The sequence below is a fragment of the Elgaria multicarinata genome, chromosome 3, assembly GCF_023053635.1.
Source record: "Elgaria multicarinata webbii isolate HBS135686 ecotype San Diego chromosome 3, rElgMul1.1.pri, whole genome shotgun sequence".
In the NCBI taxonomy this organism is placed as follows: Eukaryota; Metazoa; Chordata; class Lepidosauria; order Squamata; family Anguidae; genus Elgaria; species Elgaria multicarinata.
Window position 1 is genome coordinate 155,144,389 of NC_086173.1, and position 22,802 is coordinate 155,167,190.

Sequence of the window (22,802 nt, forward strand, 5' to 3'; positions counted from 1 at the left end):
TTGCACACACTAGAACTAGTGGCAGCAATAACTTCATCTTCATGTAAGTTCTTCAGTGAGGAGTCAGAGCTATTTGCACTAGTATCAGCACATTCATTATAGTTCAGTTTGTCTGCTCCTTTCTTTATCTTAACCACAAACCGATCCATATTTAAAATTTGCTACTGTACCCCACTATTTCAGTGCACAGGTTGCTACACTTGATGGTCCCGAGTGCTCAGGATTGCAACTCCCTTTTCTCCAAAGGCCCTTTTTCTGAAAATAAATAAATATTGTAGAGCTAGGAACTGTGTAGAAAAAAGCAACTAAAATGTTCATTTGGCTTTAACAACTTTAGCAAAAACAGCTGAACCCAATGGAAATTTTTATGCAAGTAAGTAAGGTGACCATATGAAAAGGAGGACAGGGCTCCTGTAACTTTAACAGTACTGTAGAAAAGGGAATTTCAGCAGCTGTCAATTGAAGAGGGTGAAATTCTCTCTTCATCACAACAGTTAAAGCTACACTAGCTATAGTAGAGTGGCCAGATACAAAAGAGGGCAGGGCTTCTGCAGCTTTAAGTGTTGTGATGAAGAGGGAATTTCAGCCTCTTCAATTCACACCTGCTGAAATTCCCTTTTCTATATTACTGTTAAAAATACAGGAGCCCTGTCCTCCTTTTCATATGGTCACCCTACAAGTAAGTGATCACCCAGTCACTCCCTACGTAGGTGGAAGGGGGGTGGGAGAAAGGGGATGCCTGGCAGGTTATGAAAAAGCCCAGGGCAGACAAATAAAGCCACGTGCACGCACGCACACACATTGCAACTGGATCTGGAAAAAGGATTTGCACTTGAGGCCAGGGCAGGAGGGCATTGCAACAACTGGAGAAAGATGGGGTGCGAGGTCTGGGCAGGGAACAACCCCATCAAGCCTCGTGCAGCGCAGCTGGAGAGAGGAGGGGCACTTGAGCCCCCGCAGGAAGCAATCCCCAGCAGGCCACATGTAGCACACACCGAGGCTAGGAAAACATGAGGCGTTCGAAGCCAGGACAGGGAGGGAGCAATCTCCGGGGAAGCCGTGTGCAGCATGCACTGAGGCTGGAGTTAGGCGAGGCGTCCGGCGCGAGGCCCGTACAGGGAGCAACTCCCAGGGAAGCCGTGTGCGGTGTGCGCCGAGGCTGGAGATAGGTGAGGCCCGGGCAGGGCCAGGGCAGGGAGCAACCCCCAGGGAAGCTGCAGTGTGTGTGTTTTACGTATGTGGCACCAGATTGCTGTTCCTCCGTGCCTTGTGAAGGGAAAGGAAATTGGGCCAAGGGCTTCAGCTGGCTAACACACACACACACACACACACACACACACACACACACACACACGATGAAGACTCCAGCTTCAAAATTGTGACACTTGCCTCCAGCACGACACCCACCCAGCCAGTCACCCCAACGCAGTGCGCCCTACATGCCTCCACCCGCTAGCCAGCCTCCCTCTCCCCATCCAGCACAACACGAGAGAAAACCTTCTCGCCCCTACCGCGCTCGGCTCCTGCTTCTTCCTCTAGCTGCTGCTGGCTGAGCTGATAATAGTGGCCGCTCTGTGCTGAGGCAATGGGGAGGAGCGGGAGACACCCCAATCACCACGGAGCAAACGGACCCGAGTGGCTTCACCCTAACCCAGGGCCGGTGCCAGACTATTTGGTGCCCTAGGCGAGGGGAGCTATTTTCACCCCCTCCCCCCGAAAAATTGCCAACTTTGTTTTGTCTACTTAGAAGCCCAATTGGGTTCAACAGGATTTACTCGGGTGTAAGCGCGCTCAGTATTAGAATCCCGAGCTGATCAACAGCAGCTGGGAATCTCCCCATTGAGAACTGGATCATTCTGAACTCAGACAAAGATGGGCTTTGGCCCACAGGTTTGGAGGTTGGGGTGGGAGCGGAGCCCCCCCTTTTTTGTTTCAGTGGGCCCAGCTCACCCGGGACAGCCTAGCAGAGAGCCCATTACCTTAGAGTAGGCTTCGCTCCCTTCCTCGGCTTCCATCGGCCTACTCAACTTCCTCATCCGAGCCCTCTCTCTCCCTGCGGCAGAGGAGGAGGAAGCCCCACGTGGGAGAGTCCCTTACCTTAGAGTAGGCTTTTCTCTCCCTTCCTCGGCCTCCATCGGGCCGCACCTTTCGGCCCCTCTTCCCCGGCCTGCCCAAGCTCCTTTGCCGTGCCACGAGGCGCGGACAGCCTTCCACGTGAGAGGAGTCGCGGCCGGAGTGAGGGGCTGGAACCGCCTTGCCAGCCGCTCGCGCCAGAGCCACATAAACGGGCGCAGCCGCTCCGGCACGAACACATGCAGTGAGGGAGCCGGCCCGCCTCCTCTCCTGCATCCGGGCACCACCTCGCCTACGGCCTACCTCCTTCGCCTTCAACGGGAAGCCTTCCACCGCTTCATCCCGGCCCACTCTATTTCTTCTCCCCCCGGCCTGCGGCGGGTACGCTCGCAGAGTGGAGCCAGGACCGGCTTGCTAGCCCAACCAGCGCAACCCAGAGCTGCCAGGTGACATTGGGCTGTCGGAGGGTGGGCCCATCCACTGCCGCGCCTCACGGCCGGGCTCTCGGCCTACACCAGCAGAGACAAAGCGCAGGAGGCTGCGAGGGCCTGAAATCCTAGACTCAGAGCTACTTTGGCACGGGCAAAGTGAGGGGGACCAATGGCTACTATTAGCAGACCAAGAAAATAGCTTACTTTCACGAACTCGCCTGTAGCTTCGTGGTGCTCCTGGCTGCCCTCGCCTCGCCTGTCGCCTCGTGTTCCTCGGCTATTGCAGCTGTGGGAGGGGCGAGCAGCTTCCGGGCGCGTTCCGGAAGCCTGAATGAACATGTGTCGAGTGGAGCTGCCCCTCCCCCCGAGCGTCCCTCCCTGCTTTGCTCGGCTGGGCAGGCGCAGGGGCGGATCTCTCGCCCGCCCAGTCGTTTCTCCCTAGAGAGCTGCTAGAGTGGCTCTGGGAGCAGCAGCGGGCGGGGGTGGAGGGCGGCTTGCTCAGCAGGGACGGGGGAAACAACATGGCGGTGGCAGCACATTAGGGGGTTCAATTGAACCCTCTGAATCCCCTGTGCGCACGCCAATGTTTACAGTCAATAGACCAGAAAAAGAAAGGTACAGTTATTTCAAGCAAAAGGAAGAGAGATATAGCCTATGAAATACCAAGAGTTAAACGAACTGAGCTCTATTTCTGGCTCCTAGAGAGGCAGGAAATGTTTTTAAAATGTGCGGGAAAGACAAAAGCCAGGCTCCCGCATTCCTCTTCCGGGAGGGGAAAAGGGCCTCGTGGGTCTCCTTGGGGAGGCGGGTGCACGGCCGGAGAAAGAGGTAAAATGCAATGCAATGCGATGTGGGGCTGGGAGGTGGAGGAGGAGACGTGTGGGGGGTAAGATTTTGCTCTGGAGGGCGGTTTGGGGGTCCAGGGGGGCTGAGCCCTGCAATCCAGCTGCAGAATCAGCCCGGAACATCTGCACCGTTTCTCTTGCACGACCAAGATGGCGTTCTCTGCGGGGTTCGTGGTTATGGCGTCGGGCAGAGGCCGGAGAGACACCCAGGCTCACGTCCCCACTTCGACAGAGGGCTCATGGGGTGATCTTCCGCCAGTAACGCTTTCAGGCGGATCTACCTCACTGGGTTGTTGTGAAGATACGGGGTGGTGGGAGAACCATGTGCGCTGCTCTGAACTCCTTCAGGGAGAAAAAGGGTAATCTTTCTCCCATTGTACAGGTAAAGATTGTGTTTGTTCATGTTTTATTATTTATTTTTATATTATTTCTCTGCACTCCTGCTCTATCCTCCCGAAAGTAAAAACACTGCTAAATGTTGACATTCAAAAATTCAGACACCCCCAGTTAAATTTTGGAAGTACCCAGATTATATATCCGGTTCCCCCAGTTTCTGCTCTGTTCCACCACACTATTGCCCCGCTCGTGCTCTTCGCTCCTCTGACGCCATGTTTCTCACCTGCCCAAGGGCCTCTACTTCCCTTGCTCCGCTCTGTCCATTTTATTCTGCTGCCCCTTATGCCTGGAACGCTCTTCCAGAACATTTGAGAACTACAAGTTCAATCGCAGCTTTTAAAGCTCAACTAAAAACTTTTCTTTTTCCTAAAGCTTTTAAAACTTGATGTTGTGCAGACTTTATACTGTTAGTTTTACCCTACCCTGTGCCTGTTTGCATTCTCTTCCCCTCCTTATTGCTTTACTATGACTTTATTAGAATGTAAGCCTATGCGGCAGGGTCTTGCTATTTACTGTTTTACTCTGTACAGCACCATGTACATTGATGGTGCTATATAAATAATAATAATAATAATAATAATAATAATAATAATAATAATAATAATGAATAAAGGCCGCCGGCCTTTGTGCTTCTAAGGAAGGAAGATCAGCCATTGCTTCTCCTTCCCCAAAAACATTGAGAGGTGTAATCTGATACCTACAGCACCGGCCACTGGAAAAGTCATTCAGGATATAACCCTCCATTTTGAGACTGGTCTGTCTTCTCTGCAGACCTCATGGCTGTGACCCGGGGGCCAAATTTCTGGACTTCCCTCACTATTCAGGTGTTCACAACTGAATCCTGCAGCTCACATGTCAGTGGATTTCTGCATTTTTGAATGCTCTCAAAAGTACTTTGGGATTCCTCAAATGTGTATGTGTGGTTAAAGAGACCTGTTGTTAGTCCTATGTTGCTATTTTGCGTCCTTAGATCTCTCTCTCTCTCTGATTAAGACTGTATATTGGGAAACACTTCGGTTGCGTTAACTTTGATTAATGCATTCTATTTTGTCTGCAATGTTCTTGTTTTGGCTTCTATTCACCAAATGTGGGCATAGGTGGTGTGGTTGTGGGGTTGGGAAAAGCTTCCTAGACCAGTAGGTTCTCCTTGCAGCTCCCCACCCTCCCCTATGTTATTTTTAAATATCAGTTCCCTCTTCATCACAACAGTGAAAGCTGCAGGAGCCCTTTCTAGCATGACCAGATACAAAAGACGGCAGGGCTCCTGCAGCTTAACTGTTGTGATGAAGAGGGAATTTTACCAGGTGCTGCATGCATACAAATGACACCTTCTGATATTCCCTTTCCTATACAATTGTTAAAGATGCAAGTGCCCTGTCCTCCTTTTCATAGGGTCACCCTAAATTAAGGTTGTGTACTTGGAAAGAATTTGGGTATATTAACTCTCATTAATGCATTCTATTTTTCCCCCGTCTTTGGTTTGGCTTCTATTAATCCAGCGTTGGCACAAGTGGTATTGTTGTGGGCTTGGCAAATGCTTCCCAGGCAAAGAGCGGTTGTTGTACCTCCCCACCCCTCATCTTTGGGGCTACATCGCAAATTTATTCAGTTTATAAACCTCCATTTTGAGACTGCTCTGCCTAATCTAAAGAGATCATGTCTGGGACTCCGGGCCAAATTTCTCGTCTTTGTTTCTTCCCTCATCCCGTTTTTTACCACTATGCCCAAACTCCAATTCTCGTATTCAAGACTGCTGAAAATCCCAGGTACATTGTGTGAATACCCCTCATTGCATATATCAGTTTCCCTCTCATTTCAGGCATTCACAGCCTAATCCTGCAGCTCACATGTAAGTGACTGGCAAAAGCTTCACGTGTGGATTTCTGAATTTTGGGGCACTCACAAAAGTACGTTGGGATTCCTCAAATGTGTCTGTGTGCTTACAGAGAGGTGTTGTCAGTCCTATGTTGTTGCTGTTTAACTCTCATTATTGCGTTCTATTTTGCCTGCATTTTTTTTCTTTTATGGCTTGGCTTCTATTCACCCAAAGTGGCCGTAGGTGGGATGATTGTGGGGTTGGCAAATGCTACCCAGGGAAGGAGCGTCTCCATGTACCTCCCCACCCCACACCTCTGTGGCTACTTAGGGGAAAACACAAAGGGAGAAAGTAGTCTCAGGATGCTGTACAAGATTTTATAATTAATACTTTTATGTATTTTCTACAAAAAATAAGACACGCAGGGAAAGGTAAAAAACAATACAAACTATACAAACTACATCACAACGCATACAAGTACTAAAATACCCACAAATACATAAGGCTATATTCCATTTAGAGCAATCGTCATGTCAGACGACAAACTTCAATCATTTCTAGTTAGCCATATCAGAATTACTTAGTAGCAAGCAACTGCTTATAATAAAGACAAAAACACAGTCTATATAAAAAAAATCCACATACAAATAAATCATCTTTTTGCAATTCTTGTAGGTACTCAATAAGAAGTTTCCAGTCCATTACATAAGAAGCTATTGTTCTTTCTTTTACCAACGCCGTTAATTTTGCCATCTTTGCCAGTTCTAGCACCTTGAGGAGCCATTCTTCCGTTGTTGGTACCTGTGTTTTCTTCCAATATTTTGCATATAGTAGTTTTGCCGCTGTTGTCATATATTGAAATACCAGTGCCTTTTCTTTTACTTGATCGTCCATTTTTTCTTGTTTATTCATTCAGTCGCTTCCGACTCTTCGTGACTTCATGGACCAGCCCACACCAGAGCTTTCTGTCGGCTGACGCCACCCCTAGCTCCCCCAAGGTCAAGTCTGTCACCTCCAGAATATCATCCATCCATCTTGCCCTCGGTCGGCCCCTCTTCCTTTTGCCTTCCACTTTCCCTAGCATCAGCCTCTTCTCCAGGGTGTCCTGTCTTCTCATTATGTGGCCAAAGTACTTCAGTTTTGCCTTTAATACCATTCCCTCAAGTGAGCAGTCTGGCTTTATTTCCTGGAGTATGGACTGGTTTGATCTTCTTGCAGTCCAAGGCACTCTCAGAATTTTCCTCCAACACCACAGCTCAAAAGCATCTATCTTCCTTCGCTCAGCTTTCCTTATGGTCCAGCTCTCGCAGCCATAGGCTACTACGGGGAACACCATTGCTTTAACTATGCGGACCTTTGCTGTCAGTGTGGTGCCTCTGCTCTTAACTATTTTATCGAGATTTATCATTGCTCTCCTCCCAAGAAGTAAACGTCTTCTGATTTCCTGGCTGCAGTCAGCATCTGCAGAAATCTTTGCGCCCAGAAATACAAAGTCTGTCACTGCCTCCACAAGTCTGAGCAAAAACATTTCAGGTTTCATTTCTATGTTTATTTTTTTTAAAAAAATGCATTATTGCATGTATTTTAACTCTGTGGCTACCTAAAGGAAAACACAAAGGGAGAAAGTAGTCCCAGGATGCTGTACAAGATTTTATTGATGAAAAGCTCTTTCATCAGTAAATTCTTTCACACCCTCCTGAGACTTCTCTCTGCCTTTGTGTTCACTTTCGATGGTCCGCCACTGTGCATCCCCTGCTTCCTTCCCCCAACACACAATGCCATCTTCCCGTGTCTTTTCTCCCTCTAATATTTGTTTCTTGAATTTTAGACATTCACATGCACGTTGTATGTATGTGTGTATGAACAAGAGATTGTCTGTACTTCACCCATTTCAGCCTTCCAGCACTTTAAGATCAGAACGAGAGACCTGCCCACCAGTGAGAGGAATTAGGTGGGTGATCACATGGGAGAGGGCCTTCTCAGCAGTGGCCCCACACCTGTGGAACAAACTCCCACAAGTGTTCCCCCATGCACCACCCATAGAGGCTTTTAAGAAGGCCTTAGGGTCATTTTATTTTACTAGGGCCTTCTCATAAGTGAATACTGTTTTGCTGCCACTGCCCTTGCTTTTTCTTTACAGATACTTTTACTGTTAACTTTTATTGTTTTTATCTGATATTTTACTGTCTGCTTTGATTGCTTGTAATGTTTATAGTGCTTTATGTACGGTTGTAAGCCGCCTGGAGAGGGCTCACCCTGGAAGGCTGCTAAGAAATCATTTAAATAAAAATAATAATGGGGTAATGCTTTGGGAACATTAATTCTCATTAATACATGCTATTTTGGTTATCTAAATCATTAAGCCATTTACCCTTCCCTTTTTGCTTAAAAAACACATTTTGCAATTTCAACTCAATATTCCCCAGCGTATTTTCCTCCATCCATTTCAAATCCCCTACCCCTATAATTGCTTCAACAACATGTCTTAACCTATTAGCTAGATAGTAGTACTCAAGGTTTGGGAGACCCAGTCCGCCTCTCTTTTGGCTTAAATACCATTTACTTTTATTAATCCTTGATCTCTTCCCTTCATTGCAGTAATTATTTATAAGATTCTGCCATCTTTTTAATTCTATCTCTGAAATTCTTATTGGTAACATTCTAAAGAAAAAGTTAATCTTAGGTAAAATTTTCATCTTTATTAAAGCTATTCTTCCAAACCAGGAAAGATTCAGTTTCTTATACTTCTTTAACTCTTCCTCTAATTATTTTTTCAATCCATTTAAATTCTCACTTCCCAAATCTTCTAAATTTTTTGTAATCTTAACACCCAAATATTTAATTTTTTCTTTGCTTTTCAAAACTGAAGCCTTCCCTTCCCACTCCCTTTCTTCCTTTTTAGTATAGTTGAATAACATCAAATCCGATTTTGCCCAGTTTATCCTTAACCCCGTAACTTCCTCAAAATCATTCAACTGCTGTTTAATTCTTTCCATTTTACCTAAAGGGTCTCTGATAGTCATCAATGTATCATCTGCAAACATGTTCAGTTTAATTTTATTACTACTACCTATCCCCTCTATCTCTCCATCCTCTCTTATTGCGTTTGCCAACAATTCCATCACCAATACAAACAGGACTGGCGAAAGTGGGCATCCTTGTCTAGTCCCTCTAGCTAGTCGTATCTTGTCCGTTATTCCATCATTTACTACCACTACGGCTGTGCTCTTAGAGTATAACTGCTCAATTATTGCTCTAAATTTAATACCAAATCCCATTTTATTTATAACCAACTTTAAAGTTTGCCAGCTCACACAATCAAAAGCCTTAAAAATATCTAACGCTAAAATACCCGCCTTAATCCTTGATTTTTTTATCCCCTGTATTACACTCAAAACTCTACCTATTAATGTGTGCATCTGTCTATCTGCTAGAAAACCACATTGATCTTCCCCTACATATTTAGCTATACATTTATTTAACCTTTTAGCCAAAATGCCTGAAAAAATTTTTGCATCTTGGTTTATTAGTGAAATTGGTCTATATGAATCGGGGAGAGTCAGATCCTTATCTGGTTTCGGGATTAAAATTATTATAGAATGCTCCCATGACTCTGGAATCCTCTCCCCCTCCATTATTGCATTATATAATTTCAGCAACTTTGGCACTATTAAGGTTTTAAATTTTTTGTAAAACTCTGGTCCTAAACCATCTGCCCCTGGTGATTTCCCTGCTTTAAGCTGGTCTATAACCTCCTCTATTTCACTTTGCAATATTTTATTATCCATTATTTCCTTATGTTCTTTTTCTAATCCTTTCTTCAAAAATTTATCCACATATTCCTCCGTCCTCTTCATTTGGGTATCTCTTTTCTTGTATAACTCTTCAAAAAAATCCTGAAAATTTTTTATTTTATCCTTCATCAAATGACAATCATTACCCTGCTTATTTTTTATTAACCCTATCCCATTTTTGGCGTTTTCTTTCTGTGTGAGTTTGGCAAGCATCTTCGAATTCCTGTTACTATTTTGAAAATATGCCCTTTTCATATAAATTAAATTCCTCTGAACCTCTTCTAAGTTAATGTTTTCTAATTCCTTTTTTTGTGCCATTAATTCTATTAATTTATGTTTATTCTTAGTTTGCCAATATTCTTTTTCCAGCTTTATTATCTCTTTTTCTAGAGTAGCCTGCCTTGCCTCTTGTTGTCTTTTTAATTTACACGTTTCCCTAATACAGTTCCCCCTAAACACAGCCTTCATGGTATCCCAAACCACTGCTGTTCTTGTTCCCCCTTTCTCATTTATTTCCCATGTTTCTGACAATTCCTTCTGCATTTTCTCAATTACTTTATCATTCTTAAATATCTTAGTATTCAATCTCCACCTTAATGCTTCTTTATATTCCTTACTAACTGCAAAAACTAAGCTTACCAGTGCATGATCCGATACCTTGATTGTCTCTAATTCCATTCTACATGTCTTGGTTACAAAATCTCTAGATACAAAAATATGATCAATTCTGGAGTATGTATGATGGACTGAAGAATAAAACGTGAATCCTGGGTCCGCCCCTCTGAGAACTCTCCAAGAATCAACAAAATCCTTCTCTTTAATTAATTTGCTTAAAATAGTAACATTGTTTCTCTTTTCTACCTCAGAGGGATTTGACCTATCTACTCTATTGTCCATAACCATGTTAAAGTCTCCCTCCATAATTACATACCCCTCCTTGAATTCTTCCATCTCTCTTAATACCTCCTCATAAAATTCTTTTTGTTTATTGTTTGGTGCATACATGTTAATCAAAGTATATTTTTCCCCCTCCAGTTTGCCTTTAATCATGAGATATCTCCCATTCTCATCTTTTTTAATATCCTCCATCATAAACCCAGTTCTTTTTGAAATCAAAATGGCCACTCCTTTTTTTTTTTTTGACGTCCCCAATGATACTTCATAATAGACTGGCCATCTCAATCGAATAACGTTCTTTTTCTCCTTAATTTGATGAGTCTCTTGCAGAAATATCATATCAGAACCATCCTTATTTAACAATTGTTCAATCCTTCTCCTTTTTACGACTGCCCCCAGACCTTTGACATTGAGCGTTGAGATTCTTAACTTCTTATCCATATTCAGCTCTCTGATCTTCTATTCGATCCCGATCGTGTTGAAAACATAACATACACACATATACATACAACACCTCAAACATACCCTTCCCTCCCACCCCACTTCCCCCTTCCCTCCCATCACTTTTCCCCCCAATATATACCCGGAAGTCTAATACTTCCGCCATTTTTTTTTTTACCCTTTGGGGGGGGGAAGAAGCCAGGAACCCAGAGCCAGCAGGAACTAATTAATATATTTCTTATCATCGCTATATTAACCATCTACACCACCACCCCAACTGCTCCTCTTTCTTCTTCATCATCACTTTTTGCACCGCCACCAGCATCTCTTTGAGGACCCAAACCTAAGCTCTCAAGAAGCAGAAAAATCGGATATCCCCATGCATAAAGAATTTTCTTCTTTTTCAATTCCTCCGTTATGACCTTGACACTGCGTCTCCATTCCAAAGTCTGTTGGCACAAATCATTAAAGACCTGCACTGTTGCTCCTTGGAACTTCAGCTCACCCAATGCTCTTAATTCCTTCATCAATTGCTCTTTCTTGTAATAGCTTAAAAATTTCACCAAAACATCTCTGGGGGGTGCACCACTTCTGAAACCCCCTACCCTGTGAGCACGCTCCACATCTTCTTCAGCTAATTGCAGGGTTGGGACTAGTTCTTTGAACCAGCTTAGAATATTCTTCCTGAGGTCCTCCCCTTTCTTCTCCACCATATAACGAACGCGCATGTTTACTCTTCGTGCGTTATCTTCTATATCAATCAGTCTCTTATCTTGATCTTTAAATTTCGCCTCTTGATCATTTTGAGTCTTCTTAATTTCTTTAACTTGATTTTTCACTTGATCAACCTCTGTCTTCAAAAAGCCTAATTGATTGTCTCTTATAGCCATTTCTGCTGCCAGCTTATCCACCCTCTTATTATTTTTGTCAATTTCCGTTTCAATTTTCATAAAAAGTTCAGCTTTAAGACTTTTCAACATAGCTGAAATTTGATCCACCATTTCCTCTTGCCCTGCTGGCTCTGCGCCAGCTCCGGCAGCCATCTTCAACTCCTTTGTCGTTATTGCAGATTCTTCTTGTTTTTCTTCCGTCTCCGGCTCTGGATCAACAACTCTTTGAAGTCTTTTAATGGTATTGTTGGACGCGTGTTGCACCCAACGTGGCTTCACCACCAGGGCAGTTTTTTTGGGTGGCATAGGCTTGCAAATACTGCTGGTGCTAATTAGTTTCGCTTTTAAATCCAACAAACAGCGAGCTCAGAAGGGTTTTACTGCCGTGCTTAACGAGATTTATTACTTGCTACTGAAAAGGTGGCTATCAATCAATCTCTCCTGACGATGGCTCTGCAATTAAAATTCCTTTCAAGATAAGCTCTCCGTCTGGGAGATTCCTTACGCAGCCGTTCTTAACAGTTCAAGGAGGGGCTACTTCTCCACTAGCCACCTTCCTTCCACTTCAAATACACTCGTTAAGCAGCAAAATACTTTAATCTTTTAAATCCCATTCTGTAGCTCAAAGTTTCCCATTCAATCTTCACCGTTCTTCACTATTTGATAGAAGAAGAACCGAGGGGACAGGAGCAGGCAGAAGTAACATCGGGGCCTGCTCCTGCTGGACTCTTCCCCCCCCCCCCACAGGGCAAACTGCCATCTTGGCCCTGTGGGGAAGAAGAAGACCGAGGGGACAGGAGCAGGCAGAAGTAACTTCGGGGCCTGTTCCTGCTGGACTCTTCCCCCCCCCCACAGGGCAAACTGCCATCTTGGCCCTGTGGGGAAGAAGAAGGACCGAGGGGACAGGAGCAGGCAGAAGTAACATCGGGGCCTGCTCCTGCTGGACTCTTCCCCCCCCCCACAGGGCAAACTGCCATCTTGGCCCTGTGGGGAAGAAGAAGAACCGAGGGGACAGGAGCAGGCAGAAGTAACATCGGGGCCTGCTCCTGCTGGACTCTTCCCCCCCCCCCCACAGGGCAAACTGCCATCTTGGCCCTGTGGGGAAGAAGAAGAACCGAGGGGACAGGAGCAGGCAGAAGTAACATCGGGGCCTGCTCCTGCTGGACTCTTCCCCCCCCACAGGGCAAACTGCCATCTTGGCCCTGTGGGGAAGAAGAAGGACCGAGGGGACAGGAGCAGGCAGAAGTAACATCGGGGCCTGCTCCTGCTGGACTCTTCCCCCCCCCCTCACAGGGCAAACTGCCATCTTGGCCCTGTGGGGAAGAAGAAGGACCGAGGGGACAGGAGCAGGCAGAAGTAACATCGGGGCCTGCTCCTGCTGGACTCTTCCCCCCCCCACAGGGCAAACTGCCATCTTGGCCCTGTGGGGAAGAAGAAGGACCGAGGGGACAGGAGCAGGCAGAAGTAACATCGGGGCCTGCTCCTGCTGGACTCTTCCCCCCCCCCCCACAGGGCAAACTGCCATCTTGGCCCTGTGGGGAAGAAGAAGGACCGAGGGGACAGGAGCAGGCAGAAGTAACATCGGGGCCTGCTCCTGCTGGACTCTTCCCCCCCCCCCACAGGGCAAACTGCCATCTTGGCCCTGTGGGGAAGAAGAAGGACCGAGGGGACAGGAGCAGGCAGAAGTAACATCGGAGCCTGCTCCTGCTGGACTCTCTCTTTCTCTCTCTCTTTCTTTCTCTCTTCTCCCTCCCTCCCTCCTTGACTCCTTTTCCTTGTGTGTCATGTCTTTATTAGATTGTAAGCCTGAGGGCAGGGACTGTCTTTTTTCCTAAGTGTAAGCCGCTCTGAGAGCCTTTTTTGGCTGAGGAGCGGGGTATAAGTATGATAAATAAATAAATAAATAAATAAATAAATAAATAAATATTTCCAGCCCAAATAATTAGATGATAAGGCTTAAAAACCTACCGGTCCATCTGCAGTTCTTTTTTTCCCTTATTGCTCCATGGCACGCTGGCTCCTCCCCCTTAATGGCTTAATGATTTAGATAATCAATTTCTGAAGTTCCATTGGGAACTTTGGGATAATTATAAAAAGGAATTATTTTCAAGTAATTCCCCCTTAACACCGGTGATAAAGTTAAAGAAATTTCCTGAAAATTTAAAGATGAGGTTAAGCAAAGTTTTAAAAGAAATAAATAAAATGAAATTAGGAGAGTGGTTAAGGGGGATGAATACAAGAGAGAGGTTGGAAGAAGTTTTGAGAGATTTGGAATTAACGTGGTTAAATTATTTTCAATTAGAACAATGGACTAAAAATTGGGTAAGAGAAAATGGAGAATGTAAAGAGAGGACGAAATTTGAGGAATTAATTGAACAAAAAGAAATAGATAAGGGACAAAATATAGGGATAAAGGGGTTAGTGAGTCAAATATATAATATATTAGTTGAGAAAGGAGGGCTGGATAGTGCTGGGAAAATGGTTTGGGAGACTGATTTGAAGATACAAATAGGACAACAGAGGTGGGATGGACTATGGAGACAGAGAGTGTTGAGAAATATGTCAGTAAGAATAAAGGAGAATTACTATAAACTTGTATGGAGGTGGTACTTAACTCCGGTTAGATTAAATAAGATTAATAAACAGCTTTCAGCAGATTGTTGGAGAGGTTGTGGAGAAAAGGGAACGTATTTACATATGTGGTGGGATTGTATACATGTGCAAAAGTTATGGAAGATGGTGTTTTATGAGATTGAACAGATTGTGGGATTTAAAGTAGAAGTTACACCAAGGATTGCATTACTCTCACTGCATGATGATCTTAAATGTAATAAAGAAATGAAAGAATTGATAACGAACCTGCTGACAGCTGCGAGGTTGATAGTAACTAGGAATTGGAAAATTACAGGAGATTATTGTATTGAAGAATGGTATAAAGAAGTGTGGGACATTGCTATAAATGATAAATTGACGTGTAATATAAAAATGAAAAGAGGCATAGTAAAAACGAATGATTTTGAGAGTATATGGAAAAAGTTCCTGGAGTTTGTATTTTCTAAAGGAAGGGGGGTTCCACCAACAGATGAAACTATGAGTTTTTGGAAACAAGAGTGAGATCCCGAGGTGGGGGGAGCACTGTTATGTTTATTATATTATGTTTAATAGGTTAATATTGAATATATGATAGTAAGGTATGATAATATCTTGTATTAAGTGATTTTGATTTGTGTTTGTTTCAATAATAAAAATATTTTTTTAAAAAAATTAATACATGCTATTTTTAAACCTTGGTTCTTGGATATGTTTTTTTTTCTGGCTGTGTTCTTTTGTTTAGCTTTTATTTACCAGATTTTGGCATAGGTAGCACTGGCCAGGGGTAAATGCTCTCCAGATGATTGTGCTTGGCCTCCGCACCACACCCCATTGCTTGACCCCTGTGATTTCATAAAGGGAAATGAAATCTCACTTCCTTATTCCTCCTACAATCTGCTCAGTGAATTAAACAATTGTCCACAGTTCTAGACCAGAGTTTCTTGACCAAAGCTTTTCTGTTCCAAGGCTCCTTATTTACAGGTCCTTTTCCCCAGTTCTCCAAAGCCTAAAATATAGAACCCGGATAACGTTCCTTTTCTTTGCCCAAGCAGGTGCTGAGAAAGACAACGGGAATAATAAGGAGCCCTGTGAAGTGTCCCTAGAAGCAAACAGGCATGAAGCCGAACAGGAGACCTTTTGGAACAAAGTAGATCCAAACTGGCACAAAGGAAATCCATCAAGGAATGTGGAGAAGAAGGGGTATAGATAAAGATCAATTGAAATCAACAAGATATTGCAGAACCCACCCAGGGAAGAAACTATATCCATGTGTAGTGTGCGGTAAGAGGTTCAGTCAAAAGAGTGACCTTAAAATACATCAAAGAACAGACACAGGGGGGAAACCTTCTATATGCATAGACTGCGAAAGAGCTTCAGGGATAGTGGAAGCCTTACTGATAATGAAAGAATCCATACAGGGCAGACACTAACTGTATAAATGGAACGAGGAAAGAATTTGAGAAGGATTGTTGGACACACAGGGCAGAAATCACTGAAGTGTAAGGAGTGTGGAAGGATTTTCAGCACAACCAGTGACCATAAAAGACATCTGAGAACTCACATGGGGGAGAAACCATATAAATGTACGGAATGTGGAAAGTGCTTCAATACGACCAGTAGCCGTTATGCACATCAGAGGACGCACACAGGAGAGAAACCTTATGAATGCATGGAGTGTGGAAAAAGCTTCAGGAATGGTACTCAACTTACTGAACATCAAAGAATCCACACAGGGGAGAAACCATATGCATGTATGGACTGTGGAAAGAGCTTCAGAGTAAGTTATTCCCTTAAGATACATCAAAGGACCCACACAGGGGAGAAACCATATGCTTGTATGGACTGTGGAAAGAGCTTCAGAGTAAGTTATTCCCTTAAGATACATCAAAGGACCCACACAGGGGAAAAACCTTATGAATGCATGGAGTGTGGAAAGTGCTTTAGTAAAAGAAGCGGCCTTACTTTACATGAACAAACACATACAGGAGAGAAACCATATAAATGCATGGAGTGTGGAAAGAGCTACAGTAGGAGTGACGCTCTTACTTTACATCAAAGAATCCACACAGGGGAGAAACCATATGCTTGTATGGACTGTGGAAAGAGCTTCAGAGTAAATTTTCACTTAAGGATACATCAAAGAATCCACACAGGGGAAAAACCTTATGAATGCATGGAGTGTGGAAAGTGCTTCAGTCAATGCAGCAACCTTACTTTACATGAACAAACACATACAGGAGAGAAACCATATAAATGCATGGAGTGCGGAAAGAGCTTCAGTAGGAGTGGCACTCTTACTTTACATCAAAGAATCCACACAGGGGAGAAACCATATGCTTGTATGGTCTGTGGAAAGAGCTTCAGAAAAAGTTCCTGCATTAGGATTCATCAAAGAACCCACACAGGGGAAAAGCCATATAAATGCATGGAGTGTGGAAAGTGCTTTAGTCATAGACCGCCCCTTATTATACATCAAAGGACCCACACAGGAGAGAAACCTTATGAATGCATGAAGTGTGGAAAGAGCTTCAAGGGGAGAAGTTATCTTAGTCTACATCAAAAAATCCACACAGAAGACAAACAATATAAATGCACTGCATGTGGGAAGAGATTTAGACGAAGTCACCATCTTGCTCAACATCAAAGAACTCACACTGGGGAGAAACCTTACGAATGCATGGAATGTGGAAAGCGTTTCAGTGACCGCACTGGCCTTACTTGTCATCAAAGAACCCACACAGGGGAAAAACCATATCCATGCATGGAGTGTGGAAAGAGATTTAGTCAAAGCCCGCACCTTGCTCAACATCAAAGAACACACACAGGAGAGAAACCATTTAAATGCATGGAGTGTGGAAAGAGCTTCAGGAACAGTGGTAGCCTTAGGGCACATCAAAGAACTCATGCAAAGAAATAACCACAGAATTGTATAGAATATTGATAAATCTACATTCATCCAAGAGCCTTTACTCAATATGAAAGTACTTCCTCAGCACTGAATCCATATAAATCAGAATAGTGCAAAAAGCTTCAATCAGAGCAAAGTTCTTTCCATGAAAGAACCCATGCAAGAAATTGTTTCAATTCACACAACCGCCACCAATTTCCAAGATTCTGTTCCAATAGTGAAGAAGGCACCTGCTTAGTGCCAACAGAAAACCATTGTTCCTTTTATTTTAGAGATGATGACTGGCTCATTCCCCAGGAAATCGAAATGTAATCTATGGAGATATGTGTACTAAAATGAGGGGAGAAATAGCTAATGTCTCCCTGTCCTCAACTGACTCCATGACAGTGTTCAGATGTCATTTTAAGTCATGATGTGTTAATAAACTACTCACAGGGTGCATTTGGATGACACAGTGGCTAACCCTGACCTGATAGTCCACTCCACGGATGACTGTATGTAGCACTTGGGTGACATGCTAATAATTCATCCTTGGAGTAGGCTATCAGGGCAGGGTTGTGTGGAGGAACCCAGAAGGGCGGGTTCCCTTGGTTCGCTGAGTGGCGATCAAAGACTCTCAAGACACAATTTCTCTCACCTTGGAAAAGATTTACTACGAGCAGCCTGCCGTGCTGCAAGGTGGCAAACCCTAGAGGCTCTGAAGGACTGCCCACTAACTGCAGGCAAAGCTAACATACTTATAGGGTCAATTTCCCAGAACCTTCCTGCCATCACAGTAACCAATAATACACAAGGCAGTTATGCGTGTACAGAGTCGAATAATTCTAAGACTAAAAACTATACATAGATGTATTGAAACCTGCACCTGTTTTCTTTTGCGGTTAGCTATCTCCCGAAAATATCTCACTCTACCCTCTAACTGTTTTCATCGAAATCCAGTCTTGCGACATGTCAGTTCAACCTTGACTGTTAGATTCGAAGGAGTGGGTTGCAATCTTAATATATGTTACCGTATTTCTTCGATTGTAAGACGCCATCGATTGTAAGACGCACACTAATTTCAGTGCCACCAACAGGAAAAACAACAACCCTAAGACACACCCGCGATTCTAAGACGCACCCCATTTTTAGAGATGTTTATATGGGGGGAAAAGTGTGTCTTAGAATCGAAGAAATAGTTGCACTAAAAGCATGAATCTTATGATTTATAATGAAAAGGCCAAGGCATACGTTTTCCTATACCTGTGGGCATAGGTAAACAGACCACCCATTGTGATTTCCTCGACAGTTGGCTGTTGCTCCCCCGCACTGAATGGTAGCACTGGTTCCCCCTTGCCTTATCGGTACATTGCCATTCCATGGGGTGGGTGTGGAGAGGGGAAGAGACATCCCCCCACCTCCTCCCTGCTGTCAGGGGAGCTGATCTGTACATTGATTCTTGCTGCAGTGGCCGCAGTGCGGGGATGTGCCCTGGCTGCCGAAAGAACCAGGGGGCGGATCACCTGGGGCCATAGAAACGAAAGGAGGGCGCTGCTCTAGCAATGGTTGCTGGAGCTGCCCTTTCCTAGTTTCCATGGCCCCGGCGGTGAAAGAGGCGGCAGCTCAGACAGCTGGCTCGGGTCGACTTGACAAGTCATCTCACTCCGCCCTGCTGCCTCCTTCCTCGTTAGTTTCGAGGCTGAAGGCCGAGAGAGCTGTCGGCATCCTCTCTCTCTGCCCTTGGCCTCGAAACAAATGGGCGAGGACGCGTGGTGGAGGGAAACCGTTCCAGGATCGGGAATAGTACCCTTCCACTACATGTCCCTGCCTGTTTCTTGCTATGCCGAGGACGGAGAGAACCATCAGGAGAGTCGCTCTTGACAATGCATTTAACAGCATTTAACAACATATGCTAAGTTTGTTTGTTTTTAATGGATCCCAGAACTGTTGTTGTTTACTCCAAGGGAAGCTCAGAGGATGGCAACAAGGGAGAGGGCCTTGTCAGTGGTGGCCCCCCAATTATGGAATGATCTTCCCGACGAGGCTCTCCTGGCGCCAACATTGTTGTCTTTTCAGCGCCAGGTCAAGACCTTTCTCTTCTCCCAGGCATTTAACAACATATGCGAAGTCTGCTTTTTAATAGCCCCCAGAACTGTTGTTGTTTAAAATGGATACTGTTTTATATTTTTGACTGTTTTAAATTTTGTACACTTTTAACGTTTGCTCTTTTAACTTTTGTAAACAGCCCAGAGAGATTCGGCTATGGGGTGGTATATACATTTGATTGATAGATAGATAGATAGATAGATAGATAGATAGATAGATAAATAAATGGATATTGTTTTATACTTTTTAAATGTATTTTTGATGGTTTTAAAATTTTGCATACTTTTTAATGTTCACTGTTTTTAACCTTTGTAAACTGCCCAAAGAGATTTGGCTATGGAAAAAAAAAAAGAGAAAGGAACCTCTCGTGCAAGCACTGAGTCATTACTGACTCTTGGAGGGACGCCAGCTTTCGCTGACGTTTTCTTGGCAGGCCTTATAGCGGGGTGGTTTGCCGTTGCCTTCCCTGGCCGTTATTACCTTTCCCCCAGCTAACTGGGTACTCATTTTACCAACCTCGGGAGGATGGAAGGCTGAGTCGACCCGAGCCAGCTGTCTGAAACCAGCTTCCGCTGGGATCGAACTCAGGCCGTAGGGAGAGTTTCGGCTGCAGAAACTGCTGCTTTACTACTCTGCACCACATATAAATTAAATAAATAATAATAAAAAATCCCTCCACCCCACCCTCAGCATAGCAACAAATCGCAAATGGACGATGGGGACGCAGGAGAATGCGCTCACCCCTGCGCCCCTGTTCACCGCAAAGTGCTGCGAACGGAGCAGGAGTTCTTTGCATACCCAGTCGCCAGCACTTTCCCTCTGTGGAAGGGATAGGGGGGCATGAGGGGCACCGCAAATGGCAGTGCCCCACCCAGGGACAGCATGCGCCCGTCCCAGAAAGTGCATGGCTCCCCACCGATGGATGGTAGGATTGGCAGCTGCAAAAGTGCTTCCCGGACGGGATTATTTCCCCTGCCTTCAGCGCCCCCTTTAGATAAGAGCGGCGGGGGGGGGGGGTTCTGCCCCTCTTGCCTCACAACTCTGTAGACGGGGGAATTAAACCACGGAGCCCGCCACACGCCACAGTATTCAACGGCTGTGCAGATAACCAACTCTGCACTCTTAATTGCGCTGGTTACGTTCTAGCAATAACCGTGGCGTGGCTTTTCCCACCAGACGACACAATAGTCTACCGTGGACTATTTAATCAACTGTTGATTTAGAATCGTAGAATAGTAGAGTTGGAAGGGGCCTACAAGGCCATCGAGTCCAACCCCCTGCTCAGTGCAGGAATCCACCCTAAAGCATCCCGGACAGATGGTTGTCCATCTGCCTCTTGAATGCCTCTAGTGTGGGAGAACACACAACCTCCCTAGGTAACTGATTCCATTGTCGTACGGCTCTAACAGTCAGGAAGTTCTTCCTGATGTCCAGCTGGAATCTGGCTTCCTGTCACTTGAGCCCATTATTCTGTGTCCTGCAATCTGGGAGGATCGAGAAGAGAACCTGGCCCTCCTCTGTGTGACAACCTTTTAAGTATTTGAAGAGTGCTCTCATATCTCCTCTCAATCTTCTCTTCTCCAGGCTAAACATGCTCAGTTGTTTCAGTCTCTCTTCATAGGGAGACTGTGGCCGTAGCTAGACCTAAGGTTTATCCCAGGATTGTCCTTAGGTCAAACCTGTTCATCTAAGTGCCACACAAGGCATCCAGCGCTCAGGCTGGGATGATCCTGGGATAAACCTTAGGTCTAGCTACGGCCTGTGTCATCCAAAGCCACGTACCATAGGTTATTTTGAATATAAGCTACTGTTATCCCCCACAGGACCAGACAAGCTACTGTGCATAGCTTCGTGAGCTGGTGTGCATCATCTCATCTGCCCACAGCCTGCCCTGTTGCAGTCCTTCTGCCCCAACAATGGCCGTTTCACCCATTGACAACATCATAGTAGCCTGTTTTAACTTGTGCTGCCCCCCCCCCCAAATTCTCCCACGTATTTTTCAACCATTCTCATTCAATTTGATAGAAATTGCTTTTGAAAAGCAGTTCAGAGAAGAAATGTTGGTGAAGTTCTCATGGGTTTGGTTCAGGGTTCTTGTGCTTACCTTACTTATGAGATGGCTGAGGAGTGTATTTGAATGTCCTGCCTTTCATTGTGCAGTCATCTCTCTGACAGCCTGTGGACCCCTTGGTGACAGGATCAAGTTTACTCTTCCTAGGGGGGCAGGGAAGGGGCTTGGGGGGGTGTCAGTTGGACTCATAATCTGGAGGAGAAGAACCAGGAATTTACCAGCCAATGCAGGAAGTACGGGAGGAGTTTCACCAAGACTCTTCAGGAGTCAAGGATGAATCTTCTGACGAGCTTATCGCGGAGAATGCAGACAGTTCAGAGACACCTGCGAACTCAGTCTTTGTCTGAAGGGGAAGGGATGTCAAAATTCATAGATCCCAGAGTCTGCCACACGTTGACAGGGTTGAGAGGAGGTGAGAGACTCTCAGGGTATCGGATTGCGAGAGGCTTTCCCCAAAAGATTCTCCATGTGCTACAGTGCCCCTTGGACTGTAGGAAACGGTCCTGCTGTAGTTGTTGATTTGTTGAATAAAGCTTTGTGGATTACACTGCAGGTGTCTTTATTATCTCGCACCAGTGGGAGGGCTTGGAATCATGACACTCGGCGTCCCGCACTTCCCACTTAGGTGAAGGTGTCTTGAATTTATTCCTCCCATAGGCCCTTTTCAGATCAGGAAGTGCAGGCAGCCTGGGAGACTGAAGGGCAAAGGTGTGATGTGTCATGCAAAGGAAAATAGGGAAAGTACCCACGGCCACCTCACAGTGATTAGGTAAGGTGAAAAACACCAACACTCATTCACAATGACTTATGAAATACCCTGAGAATGAGGTAGAAAAATGGAAGCTTCCTTCATGGTGGAAGAAAACTTTTAGGAAATTGGAGGAGAGGTTTTGGCACAGCGTTAGCACCACGACTTACCTAGAGCTGGATGCAACACTGCCCCCCCCCGCCTTGCACCTTTTACAGCTTTCAGGGAAGGAGCATCTGCACTAGAGACTTAAGACGTAGCCACAATCACCCCTCAGAAATTGGGAAGATCCTAGGGAAGGTGCTGAACCCTGAAGAATAAACCAGTGTGGTTGTGGTCACAGACTCGCAAGACACAATTTCTCTCTCTTTAGAAGGTTTATTACAAGCAGCACTGCAAGGTGACAGTCTCAGAAGACCTGAGGAACTGCCCAACAATTTCAGGAAAGGCTAACATATTTATAGGGTCCGTTCCCCTGAGATACAATGGCAGAACCTTCCCACCAATCATAATACAGTTCTGCAATACAATAACCAATGAGAATCAATGCATTTAGGCATGAACAGAGTGTAAGTACTTCTCTGATTAGAAAAACAATACATAAATGGGTATTGCAATAGTTACAGCAACCAAATCTCCCATCTGTTTCCTTTTACGGTTAGCTTGCTTTGAAAACATCTTACTCCACCCTCTAGCTTCCTGTGTTGACACCGTCTTGTGACATGATTTCAACACCAGCTATGAGTTGTGAAAGTAGCTTCAGTCTTAAAAAATTGTGGTTACGCAGGAATGATTTATAGAGCCTTTTTCCTATA

The 22,802-nt window shown here is 44.9% G+C and overlaps 1 protein-coding gene across 1 annotated transcript; it reads left to right on the forward strand.

Moving 5' to 3' along the window:
- The first annotated feature begins 3,302 nt into the window (after window positions 1-3,302).
- LOC134396223 (zinc finger protein 420-like) lies at window positions 3,303-17,280 on the forward strand. The gene is made up of 2 exons (XM_063122643.1): window positions 3,303-3,332; window positions 15,228-17,280. The coding sequence occupies exon 2, from the start codon at window positions 15,614-15,616 to the stop codon at window positions 17,090-17,092; it is 1,479 nt and encodes a 492-aa protein (XP_062978713.1). The 5' UTR covers window positions 3,303-3,332; window positions 15,228-15,613; the 3' UTR covers window positions 17,093-17,280.
- The last annotated feature ends 5,522 nt before the right edge of the window (window positions 17,281-22,802 follow it).

Excerpts from the sequence above, each read along its gene's own strand:
- LOC134396223 (XM_063122643.1), top strand. The coding sequence starts at position 15,614 with ATGGAACGAGGAAAGAATTTGAGAAGGATTGTTGGACACACAGGGCAG.